At 39.3% G+C, this 21,820-nt stretch overlaps 1 protein-coding gene across 9 annotated transcripts in view; it reads right to left on the bottom strand.

Annotated features, from left to right (window-relative positions):
- PRDM2 (PR/SET domain 2) overlaps positions 1–21,820 on the bottom strand; it is a 126,453-nt gene that overhangs the window by 86,286 nt on the left and 18,347 nt on the right. For 5 of the 9 annotated variants that reach the window (XR_005590301.1, XM_039508700.1, XM_039508704.1 and 2 more), the window contains exon 2: positions 17,630–17,703. The exons of 1 other annotated variant lie outside the window; for it this stretch is intronic. Coding sequence is in view for 7 of the 8 variants with exons in the window: in XM_039508700.1 (XP_039364634.1) it covers positions 17,630–17,638 (9 nt within the window). In the remaining variant the exon portion in view is untranslated. Of the gene's footprint in view, positions 1–17,629; positions 17,704–20,066; positions 20,114–21,820 lie in introns of all 9 variants that reach the window. 3 more of the 9 variants (XM_039508702.1, XM_039508701.1, XM_039508703.1) reach the window with 1 other exon arrangement.

Consider the following 21,820-nt stretch of genomic DNA (forward strand, 5'->3'; position numbering starts at 1 on the left):
AAAACGAAAGTGAAATTTTAAATTTGGCATTTCAACTAGGGATTCAATATTGCAAGTGTCTTCCACATGAAGGCATTGCAGGGTCTTTGGTACTCCCATCACACTTGTTTATACTTTTGTAGAGAGTTCTAAAATCATGTTAAATCTCCTAGTGAGAAATGTACTGAATTGTTCCTTGAGAAATCTTTCTGCTTTTTTTCCAGCTATTCTATGCTCATGTTTGATATTGACAAGTTGATGCATGTATTTTGTCTATGGTCACTATTTGGCAAACAAATGCAACTTAGGTTTGTTTATACCCCAAAGGCCATTTGCCACTTACTTCAGCCTTGTGTTTTATTTAAAATTCAGAATTTCCATCTCGGAAATATTTAATCTCATATGTGCCTGAACTTGGTATACGTAACAGTGTTGGTATGGGTTACCTGATTGTTTTTGTTCCACTTTTTGCCTTTAATATTACTATTATAGCTATTGTTAATAGCAAAGGTTGTGCTCTTTCTATGCCTTTGAAAAAAAATTATATTTCTTCCATTATTCAATTTACCTAAATCAACTCATCTTTCAAGTGTGTTTTTCATTCTTATTCAGCTAATGTTTTGAAAACTGTGCAAATTTATATATTAATCAAATAAAACTGGTCTACAGAGCAGAATTATAAATCAATCTTAAACAAGAACATTACACAAGCATTCCACACATTAGAAACAAAATATTCTAAGTAGGATCCGAAATCCATAGTTAGGCACAGATGCACACAAGTTTGACTATTTGGTCAAGATTCTGGAGTCCAGCTACTTATACAGCCCCTCTGAATACCTCTTTCCCACTGAAGGAAAAGAAATATAAGAAGGTAACAACTGAAGTCTAGAGCAGAACTGAGACCTGAACCCATATCTCCTAAGTCATAGTCCTCTGTTTTAGCCACAAGACCATCCTTCCTCCTTAACAAAAGGTTTACCAAAAAGCTTAGTTTTCAGTGTTCTTAAGAACATTCAGTTCAGTATAACGTTCCCGTCTCAATTCCTAGTGGCTCAATCAAATTGTTATGAAGAGATCTCAGAACTGTAGGTAAGTTTGCATATCCTGCATGTTGCAATGCCTAGGCATAAGCAGGCAAAGTTACTTTTGCTATGGCTAGACTCAGTTCTTAATTCCCCCCACTTTTCAAAGCTGTGGACACGTAAAAGGGGTACATAAAAGCCCCAATCCTGCAAGTGACTTTAATGGGACTCTGTACAAGCACTGGAGTCCACCTGCACTCCATCAACTGCAGGATCATATCATGATGAATAAATTTGTTTAAAAAAAAAGTTAATATAAACATTGGCATATGAAAAGGTTTAGTGCCCGCAGACTATTATCATTATGAAATTTAAAATTTCTACAGCTTCCTGTTGAGGTGCTAGAGCTGTTCTAAATCTGCTAAACAACTGTTTGATTTAAAAAAGTGTAATTATTTCCACACTCTGCAAACTGGATAATGGCTGCACAACTTTTGCTCTAGTTTTAAAAAAAATCCCAAGCAAATATCATCCCATGGGTAATGTTCTGAGAAAGTTTTGAGTCACTGAAATAGACAGTTTAGTGGGAAAATGCGTACAGAACTTTATTTATAGGAAGTGCTACAAATATGCATTCAGAACTTAACTACTCTAAATATTAGCAGTAAGAAAAGGAAGCTTTTTTCCCCAAAGGTGTCTGGCTGGTCCTACAGCTTGTGTCACAGCTACTAGCCAAGACGTACATAAACAAAAAGATTCATGCCCCAAGCCAGAGAATAGAAAGGTCAGTAAATGTTGACCCAGTGGCCTCTCCTCCTTCACTGAGTATATGACAGACACTAAACAGGTTTTAAAAAGAAGAAATTGGGTTTTAGTAGTGAAGTGCATTTTTTAAATAGTTGACCCTTGCCCAAAGAAGCTAATTGAGTAAGGCAAGCAAATGCATGTTGAGATTTACTCTTCAGCTGCAGCATGTTTTAAGTTTAATATGACTGTTTTGACTATAAAACTTAACTTGGTAGTTCAATATTTTTATTTTGATCTTTGAATATTTGAAGAAAGTTGACAAAGGAGTCATGTTAGACTGTGAGCTCTTCAGGGAAGACACTGTTTTCATCTGTACAAATGATACAGCACAACCTTGTAGTCAGCAAAGATAACTATGAAAGCTGGTCAGCTGCTGTGCTAAGTACATTCATTCAAATTAGTATCAGCAATACAGCCCAAACAGTTGTATATTATAAAGCAACATTGATGGAGAAGATACTTTACCTGTTAGGTACACAAAAGACAATATAAACCTGAGAAAGCCACTGGACTGGAGGTACTATGCCCACTTGGACTCCATATTAAAATAGATTCAGTCACCACTAAATTAACCATTTATTTACATTAACTATTCTCAAAGCACTGCTGAAACCCCACTTCTTAAGCTATCTTGTTTGCCTTAAAAAAAAAATTGAAATCTATGCTATTAAGAAGTGAAGAGCAGCTGATATACTTCTCCCTTAACTTACGTCTGTTGATTTGACTCTTACAGCCTAGCACTGTGGTGATTTTAGAGAAAAATGAATCCACATGAAATAAATTTGTGGAGAATTAGGAACATATCTACTCAATTACAATCCACAATATGTAGGGCCCTACCAAATTCACGGCCATGAAAAATGTGTCATGGACTTTGAAAATCTGGTCTTTTGTGTGCTTTTTACTCATACTACACAGATATCATGGGGGAGACTAGAATTTCTCAAATTAAGGGGCCTGACCCAAAAGGGAGTTGCGGAGGGGCAGGGTCGCAAGGTTATTGGGGGGGGGCGCACGGTACTGCCACCCTTACTTCTGCACTTCAAAGCTCGGCGAGCGGAGAGCGGCAGCTGTTGGCCGGCTCTGAAGGCAGCGCCCTGCCAGCAGCAACAAGAGTGGCAATACCATTTTATGCCACAATTATACTTCTACGCTGCTGCCTTCAGAGCTGGGTGGCCGGAGAGTGGCGGCTGCTGACTGAGGGCTCAGCTCTGCAGGGAGGAGCAGAGAAGTAAGGTTGCAATACCATACCATGCCATCCTTCCTTCTGCACTGCTGGTGGCGCCAGCTCTGCCTTCAGAGCTGGGCTCCTGGACAGCAGCCACCAGCTGCCCAACTCTGAAGGCAGCGCTACTACCAGCAGCAGCACAGAAGTTAGGGTAGCAGTACCACAACCCTCCCTACAATAACCTTGTGACCCCCCTCCGAACTCCTTTTTGGGTCAGGACTCCTACAATTACAACACTGTGAAATTTCAGATTTAAATAGCTGAATCATGAAATTTATTATTCTTAAAATTCTATGAAATTGAACAAAATGGACCGTGAATTGGGTAGGGCTGTAACAATAAGCTGACTTCAGCTGAAGTTAGTAAAGTAATTTTCCTCAACAGGAGAGTAGTTTTACACAGGATAGCTGGATCTGCCTCAAATGTCTGGCTTGTAATTCATCTATCTTCATCGTAAATTGACAGTGTAAGTGAAAAAAATGGCTAAAAAAAACCATCCTATTTTACTTTTGTTTACAGATTTATAAAATAGCTTTCATACCTGTACAAACAACTTTTCATACCTAAGGATATAATGAGTCAAAAGATACCAAGAGATGGTAATGATATTGTGTTGAAGAAGGTGTCACAAGTTGGCTGGGCTATGCTATCTACTAGATAAATATTTACTATTTATATTGTGGTAACAGCCACATAATGGGGTAAGTGCTTTCCAACCACACAGTTGCTCTGGTCCAAGAGAGTTTAAAAATGAAAGACAGGACATAAGAAGAGAGACAGAAAAAGAGATGCAACATGCAAGTAGAGTGATTAGAGTAATGATGAGCCTACTTATTTGTATTACAGTAGCACCCAGAAACCCCAAATAGATAAAAACCCCGCTATGGTAGATGCAGATTTTTTAAGAGACATTACATTGAAATCTATTCAATTTAAAACAAAACAAACAAAAACAAATAATAAGTAGTTTCAGGTACCACACCATACCCTGAGTCTCCCTGTAAATTTTTGCAATCATATTTCTTAATTTTACAAGTTTTTCTTTTCTGTTGTGTGGAAAACAAATGCAAACAGGAGGAAGTCATTTATACAGGACAAACAGTGAAAGTGACTACGAAGAAAGTGCTGTGAAGTGCACAGAGTAAATTGAAAAGTAGTGGAAAATGTTTCTCTTTCATTTATTGTAATCATTGGTGTTACTCGTCTCAATACAGTAGAACCTGAGAGTTACGAACACCTAGGGAATGGGGGTTTTGTAACTGGGAACAAAATGTTATGGCTGTTCTTTCAAAAGTTTACAACTAATCATTGGCTTAATACAGCTTTGAAACTTTACTATGCAGAAGAAAAATGCTGCTTTCCCTTTATTTTTTTAGTAGCTTATGTTTAACACGGTACTGTACTGTATTTGCCTTTTTTCCCCTCCTGTCTCTGCTTCTGCCTGATTGCATACATCCTGTTCCAAATGAGGTATGTGGTTGATTGATCAGTTTGCTACTCTGGTGTTTAACTCTGAGGTTCTACTGTAGTAACTAAAAAAATTCAGAATAAGGTGATTTTTTAAGTTGATGGTGTCTCTTTATGGACACTTCACAGAAGGCACTACAGATTGCTTCTTTCTCCATATGCCTTTCCCTGCCAGTCCATACCATTTTGTTCCAAGCACGATGTAGGCTGCACAATTCAACTTGATAAAAGAGATTGGGAAGGTTCACTTTGAATTCTGCAAAATACAATTATTTGGACCAGCAAGGCAACAAATGAAAGGCAGGCTTTCATTCAGGAAATTTACAAAAGCCAAAACACATAGCACCCCCTGCAGGAGTGCTGGGCAGATTACTGGAACAATTCCTATCTACAACAAACCTTGTAGCTCCAAAAATTAGCATGAAAACAAATGTATTCTAGTGCTAGGTTTGCTTCTCAGTTACCTACTTTGCTACAAAAACATCATAAATTGCTGTTAATTTGTTTAAATGTCACAAAATAAAAATGTTTCTAATATTCTCAATTTGAATCATGAACATTCTAAAGTCAGAATTCTCCAATAGCCACATATAGTTAACAAGTAAAAATAATCATTTGGTCAGACAGTATTAAGGGGAAAAGTTAGGTTCTAAAAGGTTAATAAATTATTAGATATTTTAATAAATGGCTAATCAATTATTTTAAACTGTTTAGAAGTAACCTGTTGGGCTTCTTATCAATTATAACATCTTCTGTTGTGCTCATCATTTGTACTACACATCTGTAACATGCTTACAACATAGATTAATATGTTAACTTTTTATAAGCTATTTATGAATGTACCCTTCATTTCAGAGTTACTGAGCATGCACAACTCCCACTGAAGTCATTGCTCTTTAACAGAACTGCATTAGGTAGGAGCTGAAGATGTTTAGGTAACTGAAAATCTGTTAATACAGAAGCTTCCCCGACTTACGCAAGCATTCCGTTCCAGAATGCCTTGCGTAAGTTGAATTTTGCATAAGTCTGGAACGCATCTCCGACAATTACACACACACAAAAAAGGCTTACGGAACTTTTTCCATAAGTGCAGATTTCCGTAAGTCGGGTTTGTGTAACCCAGGGAGCATCTGTATCAATTTTTTGGCATCCAAGTTTGATGCCAACTTGTCCTAGGCCACAGAAAAAGGCAGTAGCAAAGATGGAAATAAATCTAAATATCTACGAAAGGTATCAAAATATTAACCAAAAACAAGGGGACTGCACAACTGGTCTGGGTAACCCTGTTCTACTTGCTTCTACACAGGAGACAAAGCAGAGGGACGCTGACAATGCTCACATGCATACCAATACTCAAAAGGTTCTTCCAGTGCACAGCTTTTTTCTTAGCAAAGAAAAGGTAAATGTTTGAGGGAAAAAATTATGGGCACATTTGTGTATGCACCAAATTCAGTGGTGTGTCTTCAAGCCAAAACTGATAAAGATACCCTCCTGCCCCCAACCTCCAGTGTCAACACCTTGTGAAACAGGGCTCTTTCCAGAAATGACCAATACTTAAGATATGGTGTGAGATTACAAATAGTAAAACACTTCCCAGTACTAGGTACACAGTATAACCAATCAGTATAAGCAGCATTTTCAACAATTTTTGACATTATAACTGTGTAGCTCTGATACTAACTATATCATACTGATCACTGTTACATGACTGTATAAAAACTTAGTTATCTGTGATCGTTTTTCAAACAAAACAGTCTATTTTGGGATATTGTGTACATTATACATATCAATTACAGTCGTCAATAAATAAGGTGACCCAAAAGAAATAAATAATTTAGGAGAAGCTTTGGGTGCATTGCTGCAAATCTTTGGAATCAACTATATAAAGAAGTGAGCTAAAAATTAAAATGTGTAAGACCATGTTTTGACATTTAACTGTATTTTCACATAGGACTGTAGAGTATATGGTATATGCAGTTCTCCTAGGTCCTCCTTTTTACAAATTTAATCATTAACAGACTAACTGAACATGACAAGCATTAATAAAATAAATGATACGCCTTGTTTGGGAAATAATCTTTAATACCCCCTTTCTCTAGGGAAGATCACAGTATTTTCTGAGCAGGGTTTTCAAGAGAAGGATAACCGCACTGATTTGAAAACTCTAGGTCCTGTGATTTAATCAGCAACACTGATTTAAATCAGCAACACTGACTATATCCTTGAGAAGGCTACAGTTCCTTGGGCCAGAAGTACTGACAGACTAATGACAAGACAGCGAGGACTTCAAGCAAAAAAATATGGCAGATGTAGAATGTAAAGATAAGCAGACAACCTATCATTCGGTTCCTGCAAATGAAGACATGGTGTCAACAATTCAGTTGAAGTATTCAACACAGTTCGATAACTGCCACCTACATAACCATTCCCTTTAGTGTACTCTCAGAATGGGGTAATCTAGCCAGTATTAACTATTGGTACTGTCCTCAGAACATTTGTTTTCTCCCCATCACAAATTTGTTTTCTTAAGAGTTTTTCCCATCACTGGGATGTTTCTTTACAAATGTTTCATATCTTACTTAAGCAATGAGAAATGTATCCTTGTAGTAGGGTATTTTCAATATAAGTAAATAGACATTTGGAAAAAATATGCAATATTAAGATTCAAACACAAAAACATACAATAGTAATAAGGCTAAGGTATACCATTTTCTATATATTTACTGTGGCAACTGTGTATTTAAACATTTGAGGCTTGTGTGGACAAGTGCTAAATAAAACCAGTAAAGTGTCAACATCAATCCAGCAGTTTAGAGAGTACACCCCAAAATGTCTACTGCCTACACGGACTAAAATATAACTTCCATTGCTGTAAATCAACACTAAGCATTAACGTATCAAAGAGAGGCCTGCACCTCAGGTTGTTTTAAACTTGTTTTGACTCATCAGCAGAAGTCACTAGATACTTTTCTCCCCATTAGTTTAACATATTGGCTTTTTGCCATTTTTTTATTTCATACAAAAAATAGGTAAAGAAAGGCTTGTCCTGCACAATAGTGCACTTAAATACTAAAATAAGTTTAAAATTCTGTATTTGTTGACTGTGAACCTGTGTGTGTCTGTATGTATACTTATCCACACACGCAGCATAACCAAGATCTGCTGAAATCAGACATGTTTACTAACACATTATTAATATATTTGAGTTCTGAACAGTTAAAATAAAAACACCAATCTTAGATTTGTAGTTTCATTTAAAAGGCAGAAATGTAAGAATATTTTAATACCTGTAAAGAGGGTCATTTTCTACTTTCTCTGTTCTTTGCAATGGCCTGTGAAACTATATAGTAACTGTTTTTTGAATTGCTGTTCTGACCCTATTTTAATGCTTCAACCAAGAAGAGGTTGGGGGCTCAAGACCAAATAATATTTTTATTTAAATGTAGTAGTCTATATAAAAATGCAGACTTTGGCTCATTAGCACTTTTAAAGGGAAAATTACTTCCCTGTAAATGCAATTCTCTAAAGGAAGGCTTCACTATAAATCTGTACCCCATCTCATGCCCTTGAGAGCTGACAGACTAGCACAGTGTAGTTTAACATCCTCTGACAGTGAAGCAGTCCATGCACATGCCTCATGCCCAGGCGGATGGACATAAATATACATAGCACATCTCAGCCGTTAACTGCCAGCTCCTTTTCAACAGAACTTTTCTAAGTACCAAGGAATAACCAAAATCCTAACTCTAATAGGAAGCTAGGAGGGGAAATGTAGATGTACAGAGGAAATGACCTTCAGAGAACTCCTATTACAGGTAAATATAGCAATTTCCTTTCCTTCAAAGGTATGTATTCTTGACAGAGCCTCATACTCAATGATTACAAAGCCAGGGGAACGTCCCTCACAAACAGACTAGGTTACTCAATGAGACTGGAAAAAAATTACACAGAATTAGTGTAATATGTCCAGCCTATTATTATAATTAAAAATATTAATTAGAAGAATGCCAGGTAAAACAAATACTCATCATCGTAACATGACACTGGAGAATCATTTCTTTAAAAATGATAAACATAGGTCGGCAGAATTTAGCAGTCAGCTAAACATCATTTGAAAATCTTTCAGGTCAGGATTACAGTAGTTAGCCATGTCAGTCTTCTTCAATACATTTATTAATTAGCAAATTGTGGAAAATGTGTATTTCTTCCTGTTAGAGGTTACTGAATTGTACAGACTTTTTGAAGCCCTGCTAGATGTAGCAGCCTATAACATTTGAAGACATATTAAGAATTTCCTCCTCCTTCTCCCTCCTCACCCCCATTTATGTACAAGCATAGCACAAATCTGCACAGAAGTGAGTTGGGAAGCTTTGCACAGTAAGAGGGCAAGCTCTAACCAACAGTTTTTGCTTATTTTAGACTTTTATTTGAAAATATTTTTACTTTCTAACCCTCATGTTTGTGATTTGCCAAATATGAAATGATACAAAGTGCTATTTCTGGAGTTCACGAAGTTTGTTTCCGTGTCTCTGCCACTACTACAGCATTCCCAAACAGCAGCAGAGTGAAAATGACAATACTGTGGTCATATCAATTTTATTGCCTTGTGCTTCAGTAAGCCTGGAACAGCTGCAAAGACACGTACACAGAGCAGGATGACCTAAAAACTGGAAATTACGGAAGATGCAGAACGTCAGGGATCCCCTGCTACCCACAGTAGCCAACAGGTCAGGGGATGGGTAAAGATTTCCCATACTTCCTAGCTTCCAGCAGCTACAAGTCCGTGTAGGAAGAGAAAAAGGTTATTTTCCTCTTTCAGCAGGGAGAGAAAGACAGGAGTAATGGGGAGGTTTTGTGACTTTCAGACACTTGCTAGCCTTAAACAAATATAGAAGCAGAAGGCACCTGAGCTGACAGGGCATGGTGACTGGAATTCCAGCACCTCTCCCCTTCCCAGTATCTGGGACAAATGGGATTGGGCTCCGCACCTCGGCACTGGACATGGATTTCATTAGTGACCCCTCATTCTATTTTTCATCTTGGTCTCTGGCTAGAAGGTGTCTTCTAGAATACATGAAAAACTGCAAGGTAGTAAGCAAAATTATGTAATTTTAAGCTTTGACTCTTCCCAGTATGTCAGGGCCAGAAAATGTTAGCAGACCAGGACATATTCCCAGTACTGCTCATTTTAAAAATGTTAATCCCCATTTAAATATGTACTCTCTCATTACTCTTTTTTTTTTTTTAAATAAACAGTAGAGTCAACTAGTTTGGACAAAAATTGCATGGCATTTTACTAGATTATCCACTTAGGCCTGTCAGAAATTCTTCCCTAAATACCAGCACTATCCTTCAGCCTCAAAAACTTCAGAACAGTCCTAGCACGTACCAGAGTATGTAACCTGCATGTATCTGCAGGTATTAAAATACAAAATCAGTACCTAAATTTACTTCTACTTACATAAATCGAAGAGATTAGCATCTAAAAGTCATTCAACACAGCAGTTTGAATTCCACCTCCACTGTACTAACGGAATTCACAAATCATTTGTTCAAGAGCATTGACAATGGCCTGTTTCATGACACAGTAGATTTACACCTCCAAAACAAAACTCTTAATAAGTAACCAAATATGCTATTCAATACAATAAACAATGGACCAAAGTCTCTTCTCAGTTAAATCACTGCAACCCATTTATTTGCAACTTGAATGCAGTTGCATAAGCATAACCCAGAAATACTACGGGTTCAGTCACTTCTCACAGACTTTGAAGAAAACGTATTCAAATAACTTTTGCTATAAAATGAATTAGTTTACCTTGCGGATATTTTATGGGGCTACTATACAAGTGCATGTGCTACAAGCAATGTTAACAGACATCTGGCTAAAACCAGCCTGAAAGAGAGAAAAAGAAATCCTAAAATAGCGGGTATTGTTTTAATGTTTTCCACAGAGTCCAGCACCTGAATACTTCAAGAAAGCTAGCACTCACTGAATAAAATAGTGACTAATCAGCTTCATTACTACTTTTTAGACTTGTTAATGTGAAGTCGCTCATAAATACTGAGCTGTTGGCATTCAAATTTACAGGGGGTAAAATGGTAGAAAAACATCGCAAGAAAGCATTTGAAGGGGTGGAAGAGAATCCTATATTTACAGCAGACTGGAGACTAAAGTTAAAATAAAATGTTGAGCACAACTACCCATGCTTGACAGTATCTCTGAAGACATTTCTGAAGCAATATTATTATTAATCATGTTTATTATGTTAGTGCCTAAGGCTCAATCAAGAATGGGGCTCCACTCTGCTAGGCACTCTACACACAGAGAGAAGTAGACAGTCGCTGCCTTGAAGGGCTTATAATCTAAATAGACAAGACAGACATAAGGTGAGGGAAAGAGTATATCACACAATATGATGCCAGCAAACGTTAGTTCCCCTTTTTTTAAAGTAGGTGCTGTTAGGAGGGGACACACCGAATGCAAAGTCAAGGAGGAGGGGACATGGAAAAGAAAGGGCTGAGAAGGGCAGGGGCGCACTGAGCCTGAGGTGAAGATACTACAAAGGAGCAGGGGGTGAGGAAGGGAGGGTTTGGAGCAAACAACCAGTTGTAACAGGCCAGAGACAATCTAGTCAAAACTGGAGGAAGTTCTCAGAATGTCCAAAGGTACATGGTTTTGGCTGCTGCAGCAGCTGCTTCTATTGGCAGTGATGTTAGGGTAGGTCTACACTACCCACTGGATCAGCGATCTATCCAGCAGGGGTTGAGACGCGATAAATCGACCCCTGAGCGCTTTCCCATCAACTCCTGTATTCCACCTCCCCGAGAGGCGTAGGCGGAGTCGACAGGGGAGCGGCAAAAGTCAACTCTCCGCCGCGAAGACACCACGGTAAGTCAATCCAAGTACGTTGACTTCAGCTACATTATTCACGTAGCTGAAGTTGCGTAACTTAGATCGATCCCTCCCATAATGTAGACCAGGCCTGAGTTTCTCTGTTTCTGAAAGGGTCTCTAAGAAGGGATATTAGTAACAAGTGAATGCATACAGCAGAACTCTGATTTGATTGGGGGGGGAATTAAGAATATGTCATTTGCTCACTTAAGCAATTTATACTCCCACCCTTTTTTTAAATGGCCACCTATACAAATACACCTCTAACTCGACAGAACGCTGTCCTTGGGAGCCAAAAAAAACTTACCATGTTATAGGTGAAACCACGTTATATCGAACTTGCTTTCTTCCACCGGAGTGCACAGACTCCCTCCCCGAGCACTGCTTTACCTCATTATATCCGAATTCGTGTTATATCGGGTCACGTTATATCGGGGTAGAGGTGTATCCCAGATAGCATGCAACCTCTTCTCCACACAATCTTAATGCAGTCTGAGATGCATGCGTAAGAACAGCCATACTGGGTCAGACCAAAGGTTCATCTAGCCCAGGAGCCTGTCTTCTGACAGTGGCCAATGCCAGGTACCCCAGAGGGAATGAACAGATCAGGTAATCATCAAGTGATCCATCCCCTGTCACCCATTCCCAGCTTCTGACAAACAGAGGCTAGGGACACCATCCCTTCCCATCTTGGCTAACAGCCATTGATGGACCTATCCTCCATGAATTTACGTAGTTTTTAAAGCCTGTTATAATCTTGGCCTTCACAACATCCTCTGGCAAGGAGTTCCACAGATTGACTGTACATTGTGTGGGAAAAAAACAACACACAAAAAAACTCTTGTTTGTTTTAAACCTGCTGCCTATTAATTTCATTTGGTGACCCCTAGTTCTTGTGTTATGAGGAGGAGTAAATAACACTTCCTTATTTACTTTCGCCTCACCAGTCATAATTTTAATAGACCTCTATCATATCCCCCATCATCTCCTTTCCAAACTGAAAAATCACAGTTTTATTAATCTCTCCTCGTATGGAAGCTATTCCATACCCCTAATCATTTTTGTTGCCCTTTTCTGAACCTTTTCAAATTCCAATACATCTTTTTTGAGATGGGGTGACCACATCTGCATGCAGTATTCAAAATGTGGGCATACCATGGATTTATATAAAGGCCAATATGATATTTTCTGTCTTATCTATCCCTTTCTTAATAATTCCCAACTTTCTCTTTGTTTTTTGAACTGCCACTGCACACTGAGTGGATATTTTCAGAGAATTATCTGCAATGACTCCAAGATCTTTTTCTTGAGTGGTAACAGCTAATTCAGACCCCATCATTCTATATGTACAGTTGCGATTATATTTTTCAATGTGCATTACTTTGCACTTATCAACACTGAATTTCATCAGCCATTTTGTTGCCCAGTCACCCAGTTTTGTGAGATTCTTTTGTAGCTTTTCGCAGTCTGCTTGGTTAGTACCCTCTGCTAGATCCAGGTATGTTGTTCAAATAAATTAGTCACCTAAACTATTTCATTAGAAGATCTTCTATGTCTACCTCAAGAATGTTGTTTCCTGGATCCCTCCATAAATGTCTGTGACCAGGGACCCTTGGCGCCAACTGGCAGAGTGCACAATGGGTGCATAGGGTTGTATAGGGAGCCCCAGATCAGGTATCTGCATAACAGTTCAACAAAGGATGGCTTGTGAGGTCTCTACCAGTAATCATTACAAAAACGTATGTATGAATAATATGTAAAGAGTTACGGTCTATATTGAAAAGTATGTTCTTAAGGTCTTGGAGTTAAGGCAGATTACCAGGAGGTGACAAAATACAGAGAGTTCCCTTGCAGACAGGAGGTAACTGACACCTATCTCCTTGTCTGGCCATTTGTGTATTGTATGCCTCACACTGATGCCTATTTATTTGCATATTGGGCCAGATGCAAATTAAGAGACTGGAAAAATCTAAAAGTGGAAATCTACAGGAAGAAACAGACAGCAGGTGGGTGGGAGGATGTGGTGTCCTGTTTATGAACAAAGACAAAAGACTGGTCTGGTATATCTGGAGTGCAAAAAGGACACATGGAATCATTCATCTGGGATGCAAACTCACAGAGTGTTTATCTCATGAAAGAAGGGTCAGCCAAGGTGGCTATAAAGCGCTGCAAGGATTCTGGATGAGCAATACTCTAAAACACATGAGAGATTCTTGTTAATTAATTCTAGGACCTATAATGTGTATGAAGATTGTTTTACAAAGGTTTTTAATACTTTTACTTGCTACTATTGAATCTCTAAGTTTTCTTAAATAAACTTATAACTGATTTCACTGTAAGCATATGTAAATGCAAGTGTTAAGCGGAGGTTGATCCGAGCTTGAGTATACTGTTTCTTTGAAAGCAGCGAATCTATGAATACTGAGAGTGTCCAGTGGACAGGGACTGAACGCCCCAGGGTTGGGGGTATGCCAATCGCTAACCTAGGGGGTCAGCAACCTTCGGCACGTGACCCGCAGCTCTCATTGGCCGAGAACGGCGAACCGCAGCCACTGGGAGCTGTGGGGGGCCGTGCCTGTGGATGGTCAATGTAAACAAAATGCCTCTGAGCTCGCCAGCGATTACCCTGATGGGCCGCATGTTGAAGGTTGCCGACCCGTGCTAACCTATAGTGACAGCAGGACCTGCAAGCCCATGAGGGAAGTGCTTATGTTGCCTGTGGCTGGTGGAGTCAGGGAGCTGACTCACAGCAGGCCCAGACAAAGCTTTCTCATGCTAAGGGCAGTTGGTAGCAAGGGTGCCCCAGAACCCTAGGTACCCACAGGAAGCGTCACAATGTCCCTCTGCGTAATGTGAGTGGAAAAAACCCCAAGTAACTTGAGGGTCATTTAAGTTAGACCAAAAGCAGAAATAGGAAGCATGAAACTCATACAGGGGGCAAAGGGAGGGATAGTTCAGTGGTTTGAGCATTGACCTGCTAAACCCAGGGTTGTGAGTTCAATCCTTGAGGGGGCCACTTAGGAATCTGGGGCAAAATCAGTACTTGGTCCTGCTAGTGAAGGCAGGGGGCTGGACTTGATGACCTTTTGGGGTCCCTTCCAGTTCTATGAGATAGGTATATCTCCATATAACAGGACACTTGAGAGATGTTTGGCATAAGGCATCAAAGACAGCTCTTACATAGACCTGGCACTGCAACTTGTCCATACTGAATGAAATCACAAAGGCACTACAAGAAAAAACAACAACACAGGGATGATGCTAAATATATAATTAATCTGAATGGCAACTAAATCATAAGAAGCCAAGTGTACTCTGTACACTTGGAAGGCCAAATCTGAATGTGGGAGATGCCAAAAAAGATTTCAAACTATAGGAAAAACTCCTTGAGGCAAGGACCTCTATTTGACTGCAGAACACCAAACACGCATATGGCACTGAATAAATAATATTAGCAGTTTGACATAGGGATGATTGTTTTTTTCATAGTGTGTGGAAACCATATTTAATTCTAAAAATAAATCATTGTTGAAAAATATGGGAAAGAAGCAGAACCACCAACAGTAATTACCAAAAACTAGAATTTGGAGCTTACAGAATCGTAGCAATTCCCGAAGTGTATCAGAAGAAGAACTAAACCAGTTACTAGTCAAGCAGCAACACCGCAACAAGCTGTTCTCCTCTCTCATATTGCCGAGTACTTGCAAAAAACCTTAACAGATATAGATGTCTGTGATGAGATATTTCCCCCGACCATCCCATATGTGACTGCAAAAGGACATTAGCACAACTGTTAATGCAAAAACTATAACTACCATATTACTTTACAAGGAATAGCTCCATTGGTAGAGATCTTTTTTATATTACTGTTTATTATAAATATTATAAATCTATTTTTTTTTTGTTTCCACACAAGAAAGGGAGCAGGAGAGGGGAAATCCCAACAGCCAATTCCAAATTAGTTATAATTAGTCCATGGTAATGGTAGTGGTCTGGTGTTCTTCAGTGAAGTAGCATCTGTGTTCTATGTTGATGGAGATAAATTAATTACATTATTCCTCAATGACATGTTTGGGGCATGAGGGTGATAAAGCCAGTCATTAGAAACAGTGAACATCAAGGAAAAAGAAGGTGCACAACTAAGTTTTTTATGTCATTGTGCAACCAAGGTTGTTTCTGGCCAGAGAAACAGAAACATCTGTTCATTGTCATTTTTTTTCAGTAAACTCAAACACTGATTACATCCCTTCAGTATAATAGCCTATTCTTCTATTCATACTCAGAAGGGATTTTTTTAGCTCCATCCAAAGAGAAGCCTTTGTAAGAATTAAAAGGGACTGTTTACCTATTTCATAAGTGTTCTTACTTAACCCAAGTATGTACAACTGGCAAGCATAAATATAATATTCATATTGATTACATGTAAATTCAGGATAAATAAAATCATATATAGGTAGCACTGCTTAGAACACCACACTACAGTACACACAAAAACCTCATGTTAATATATGCATATATCCAGACATGCTATAAGGAAAAATGCTTATATTTCAATGTTTCAGAGTAGCCGCCGTGTTAGTCTGTAGCCGCAAAAAGAACAGGAGTACTTGTGGCACCTTAGAGACTAACCAATTTATTTGTTAGACTCTAAGGTGCCACAACTACTCCTGTTCTTTTTATATTTCAATGTATGTTCTTAAATTTTCAGAATGAAGAGATTTTTAAGGATCTAGAAGTGAAGGTTTCTTCTTGAATCAGTTTCAGTCCTCGTAATAGGGTCTGATGATTGTGGGTTTGAAACTGGAAAATAGAAGGCTGCAATTTTCAAAATGTTCTTATAAGCAGGTAAACTGATAAAAGTAAAGTACAAACTGACATGGGTCTCCTGGAGAGGTTTTCTTGCAGGTGGTGCCAGCCTCAATATCTTACATCTGATTAACAGGAGTTCACACAGGAAAGTCAATTAAAATCAATAAAATTAGATCAACTTCACATACACCCACACTGTGGATGGAAAAGGACTATGAGATGTAATTAAATCAAAGGTTTTAAAGAACAGGACTAACATTTTGGCTTTCTAGCGCAGTGGTTCTCAAACTTTTTTTCTGGCGACCCAGTTGAAGAAAATTGTTGATGCCCGCGACCCAACAGAGCTGGGGATGAGAGGTTTGGGATGTAGGAGGGGCTCAGGGCTGAGGCAGAGGGTTGGGGTAAGAGGGTGATGGCTGCAGGGTGGGGCCGGGAATGAGGGGTTTGGGTGTGGAAGGGGGCTCTGGGTTGGAGCAGAGGGTTGGGGTGTGGGAGGGGGTCAGGGCTCTGGGCTGGGGATGCATGCTCTGGGGTGGAGCCACAGATGAGAAATTTGGGGTGTAGGAAGGGGCTCTGGGTTTGGGGAGGCTCATGGTGGAGGCTGGGGGTTGGAGTATGGGAGGGGGTCAGGGCTCTGGGCTGGGACAGAGCATTGGGGTGCAGGGGTGAGGGCTGCAGGGTGGGGCCAGGAATGAGGGGTGCAGGGTGTGAGAGGGGGCTCTGGGTTGGGGTGTGGGAGGTGGTCAGGGCTCTGGGCTAGGGGTGCAGACTCTTGGGTGGGGCTGGGGTTGAGGGGTTTGAGGTGTAGGAAGGGGATCCGGGTTTGCGAGGGCTCAGGGTTGGAGCAGGGGATTGAGGCGCAGGGTTCGGGCATGGACTCACCTGAGGCAGCTCCCAGTCAGTGGTGCAGCGGAGGTGCTAAGGCAGGCTTCCTGCCTGCCCTAGCACCACAGACCATGCTGCGCCCCGGAAGCGACCAGCAGCAGGTCCAGATCCAGGCGGAGGTGTGCAAGGAGGTCCGCGCCACTCTCACCCACAGGCACTGCCCCACCCAGCCAAGTCAGTGCTCGGGGCGGGGGCAGCGCGTGGAGCCCCACGACCCCCTCCCCCCCCCCACACCGCCCGACTAGGAGCTGGACCTGCTGCTGGCCACTTCCAGGGCACAGCGCAGTGTTGGAACAGGGAGGGACTAGCCTGCCTTAGCTGGGCAGCACTGCCGACAGGACTTTTAACGGCCCGGTCAGCAGTGCTGACCAGAGCCGCAGCGACCCAGTGCCTTACATTCCATGACCCAATACTGGGTCGCGACCCACAGTTTGAAAACCACTGTTCTAGTAGATCACTATTACTATTCCTGGTAATAATTAACTGGTTCAACATCTAAGTAAGGTACTTTGAAAGTCTTATGTTTAAACTCACCTGATTCATTTTGAATTCCTGTTGTGTTCTGAAAAGACACACACAACAAAGAAACTCCTTTGATTACATGAGCCCTAAAAAGAAAAACAGACAATTGTAATACACACCTACCTACAGTGATTTGAAACTACATAAAGATCTGTAAAGTTCTATTTAAAAGGGGCTTATCAAAAAGCAGCTTATTACTTTATATCAAATCTGCTTCAGACTACTATATTGTCATTATAACTGATTCAAATTTAATCTTAAAACCCAAAAAAGGTTTCTATCACTGATCTTTCTACAGCATCTTTTAAAACTGAGACAAGCTGTATTCAGATGACGGACATTGATTTATCAGTTTTTATAAACAAATTAGCTGTTAGCGTTTTGCAATACAAAGCATTGCTGAAGAATTAGTCTAATTTAGTGATTTATTTTAGTTAAGGTACACAGCCATGATGCTTACCCCATAGATTTAAAGCAGTTTGAAAGGATTTAGCTGCGCAGTTCCCACTATCAACAAGAGTTAGGCAACTTACCACATCTAAAACAGAGATGTTTTTATTGAAATTCAGCCTACTTTTCACTAAGGTGCTTACAGATATTCTTTTATTGCATACTAGCATTTTTAAAAAAAATAAAGGCCTCAGGTTTGAAAAAGTGTGTTTCCATAAGTAACACACAGCTATAAGTTAAATTTGGGGGCCCAATGACTTGTGTTTATATTTACATCTTAGATTGTAGTTATTTGATGTTATTTATGTACAAGGAAGTATTATTGGAAGTTACATTGTAATTTTTTTACACAAAAACATAGTTTAGTACCATGCAGTAAATTAAATATACTGTATGTACCACATTATTTCTCTTGGAGATTAACTGATGCCTACACTGTTAATGTATTTTATGAAAGTATTGTTTATACTGTTATTCTCCTGGCTTCAGTTTTCTTAAGCAAGATAATCACTAATATATTAACAATACGTGTTTTTCAAGCGCTTGGGCTAAATAATGTTAAAATTACAATTAATTTAAAATGTGTTTTTAGCAAAACACTCAAAATAAATTACTGATAATTCCTCAAATCTCTGAATTATACAAAAGTTGAAATGCCTCATAACAACATAGCAGGTATTGTCATGTATAGACCCATAATGATTTCTTAAGAATAGAGGATCATATGATTTATAATGAATGAAAAACTGCCTTGAAAAAGAGAATCTCTTACTGTATTCTAGTCCTCTATGAATAACTCATTTTGACCTCCAGTCCACTTACTACACTTATGTTTAGACAAAAGGCTGGGCAACAATCCGGCCTAAATCTGGCAACTTGCTCCACAGGTATAGGTCTCTATCTGAACAAAACCAGTTGCAGGATCAGCCCCTGAATTTTAAATAACTCTGGGATGTTTGAAGAAGGGACCTCTTTTTGGAACTTAACTATGATATTCCAAAAGATTTCAGCACGCCCTTCAAGCATGCACAAATCATTCACAAATATTTCATTTTTAGTCCTTATATGTTCACATCTTTCCTTGACCCACAAATTTGACTTTCCAGATTGGCAGCACCAATGAGATCCAAGAAAAATAGATAAGACTCAATGCTTTTCATTTCTGTTTTCAGCAGCTTCCAAATGGCATCAACATTTTGATTTTGTTAAATCCTGCAGTGACATCAATATGTCCCTTTGTCCCCTAGTCCTTTGGCTGAGGTTCATATGTTTACGTTTTATCACCGTCTTTCTTCAGGGGCCTCCCATAGTGCCCTCAGCTCCGATACCTTTATTTGCCTCTCTCTCGTGAATAATGTAGTTTTTACTTTAGATACTTTTAAGTAAATGCTTTACTCCTGAAGTACGATCTATGGACTGCTAGGATTCCATGGAGACTTACTAGTGGTCTATGGAAAGATGGCTTGTCACACGGAGAGGGGTGATCATATGTAAAGCAAAAGTAGACAGTATAACAAACTTCTCTGTTAAGATGCAGCCTATACCATGAAAAAAATTGAGAGTACTTTAACAGCATTGCTGTTTAAATGTTTATTAACTGTTCCATTGGGCTATGTATCCATATGTAAGTCAATTTATAGATGAGATATTGTGGACTAATATAGGACTCAAGACATTTTGTGGTGCGAAAGACTCAATTTTTTACATTTTTAGTAAATTACAGGTCTTATTTTCACAATATTTTGCTTTCAGACCAAAAGAAAATCCAGATATAAAGAAAACAAAACCAGCATGGTTTTGTTTTGTTAAACAGATATGTTAGCATTTGTGTTTGATCTTGTTGAGCTGGAACAATCTGGACACAATAGCAGTAAATATTCCTCAAATTCAAAACTGAAAACATAGGGAACAGCTTTTGAATTTATTTACCTATGAAACTGTAGACACATTAATGCAAACAATGAGGAATAAAAACATTCCCTGAAAAAGACATACTTACATCAGCACCACTTTCTCACCCACTGAATGTTGGTTATTTGACACAGCCTGACAAAAAGTGTAAACAAAGTGGACGCATTGAGGGGTAGGTACTAAATGAAAACTGTCAGATTAAAATAATTTCTTAAAAAAGCTTTCTTACCTATGTTAATAAGGTAATCATAGACACACTATTAACACTGAAAGAACTGTAAACATCTAATTCACTTGACCCCAGTCATGTTATTTAATTTTTTAACTGGACAATGAAGCTAGACTCTCTCTCCCTGGTTCTGATATACTAGCTTAATGCTGTGATGTTTATACTGAGAACACTATAAAGGAGTATTTAAATCCAGCACACAAAAAAAATGGTCATGGTCTTTTTAGAAAAACTTAATAAAACTAGGTATTAATAGAAATGTTTTAAACTCCTTTAAAAGCTAGCTGTCTACACTTCTTGACAATGTCTCTAACAATACGAGGGGAAGACAGTGAACTTCAATGTACTGCTTTTTAAAAAAAAAGTATATATTATTTTTGTAGACAGTTTCCTAAACATACACAATAACTACTGGTTACTTTTGAAACTACTACAAGCTACCAAGGACGAGAACTAGGTACCTTCAAGGCATAAAACTAGAAGAGAAAATAAAATTAAGCTCAAAGCAGAAGTATAGCTAGAATTTGATTTTATAGCGATACCTACTGAAATTTGTGTTACATTTTTTTTAAAGTATTATTGTTACAAGTCCCATCTATAATGGAAAGAGATTTGAGAATTTTTCTTCAATCTTTTCCAGTTCTGTAACTTGGTGCATTTGACAATACTTTGTGATTAGTGAATTTCACTGTTAAACTGCTAGGAGAGAATGTAATTAACTTACATTACAAAAATGTATCAATATCCATTTAAAAATTAGAAAACCAAATAAAATGAAAGCCTAAGGCCCTGATTCTGCAAACACCTGTGCAGTCAGTTACTTCATACATGTACCAAGTCTCACTGAATACAAAGGGATATGTAAAGTTAGGCTATGGGCTTGGCTACACTTACGGTTTGCAGCGCTGGTAGTTTGCAGCGCGCTGGTCCCAGCTGTGTGTGGGAGCAGCAGTGGTGCACACCTCACAGCCTAGCAGCTGTGGTGTGTGGTGGCCACATTTGCATTTCCAGCGCTGTTGCTGGGATGGTGGATGGGCAGCTATCCCAGCATTCAAGTGTGGTGCTTTTCAAAGCGGAGGGGGTGGGGGGGGGGTGGGTGGAGTGGAGCGGGGAGAGAGAGAGAGGGGATTTTAGAGACTGTGTTGTGTTAGCCTGCTGACTTGAAAATCAGAACATTTTTTCGACCCTTAGTCTTAACTCTGCAGCAAAAACACAGCAGCAGCAACACGACCTCCCTGTTTCCTGCCTGCCTTTTTTTTTTTTTGTTACAGTACAGACAGCACACAGGAGCACAGCAAATAGGAGTTTTTTTTTTTTTTTTTGCAGCAACAGAGGAGCTCTCCACAGCTCAGGAGCTCAAAGGGAGGGAGGAGGAGTTTGATTTTGATTGGATTCACACATGTTCAGCAAACAGATAAGCAGCAGCAGCGCTGCAGAGCAGCTTTGGAGGTTCACAACAAAACAAAAAGAGAGCACAAAGACAAAAAAAATTTAGTTAAAAAAATATTCTTATCTATCTATTCCCTGGGCTGGTGTATTCCTTGAGCTGTGGTGTGTGTCCACACTGTGATGAGCACTGGAGCAGCGCTGACGCTACCCGCTGCAGTTGCTGC

This window comes from Mauremys reevesii, linkage group 21 (genome assembly GCF_016161935.1).
Source record: "Mauremys reevesii isolate NIE-2019 linkage group 21, ASM1616193v1, whole genome shotgun sequence".
In the NCBI taxonomy this organism is placed as follows: domain Eukaryota; kingdom Metazoa; phylum Chordata; order Testudines; family Geoemydidae; genus Mauremys; species Mauremys reevesii.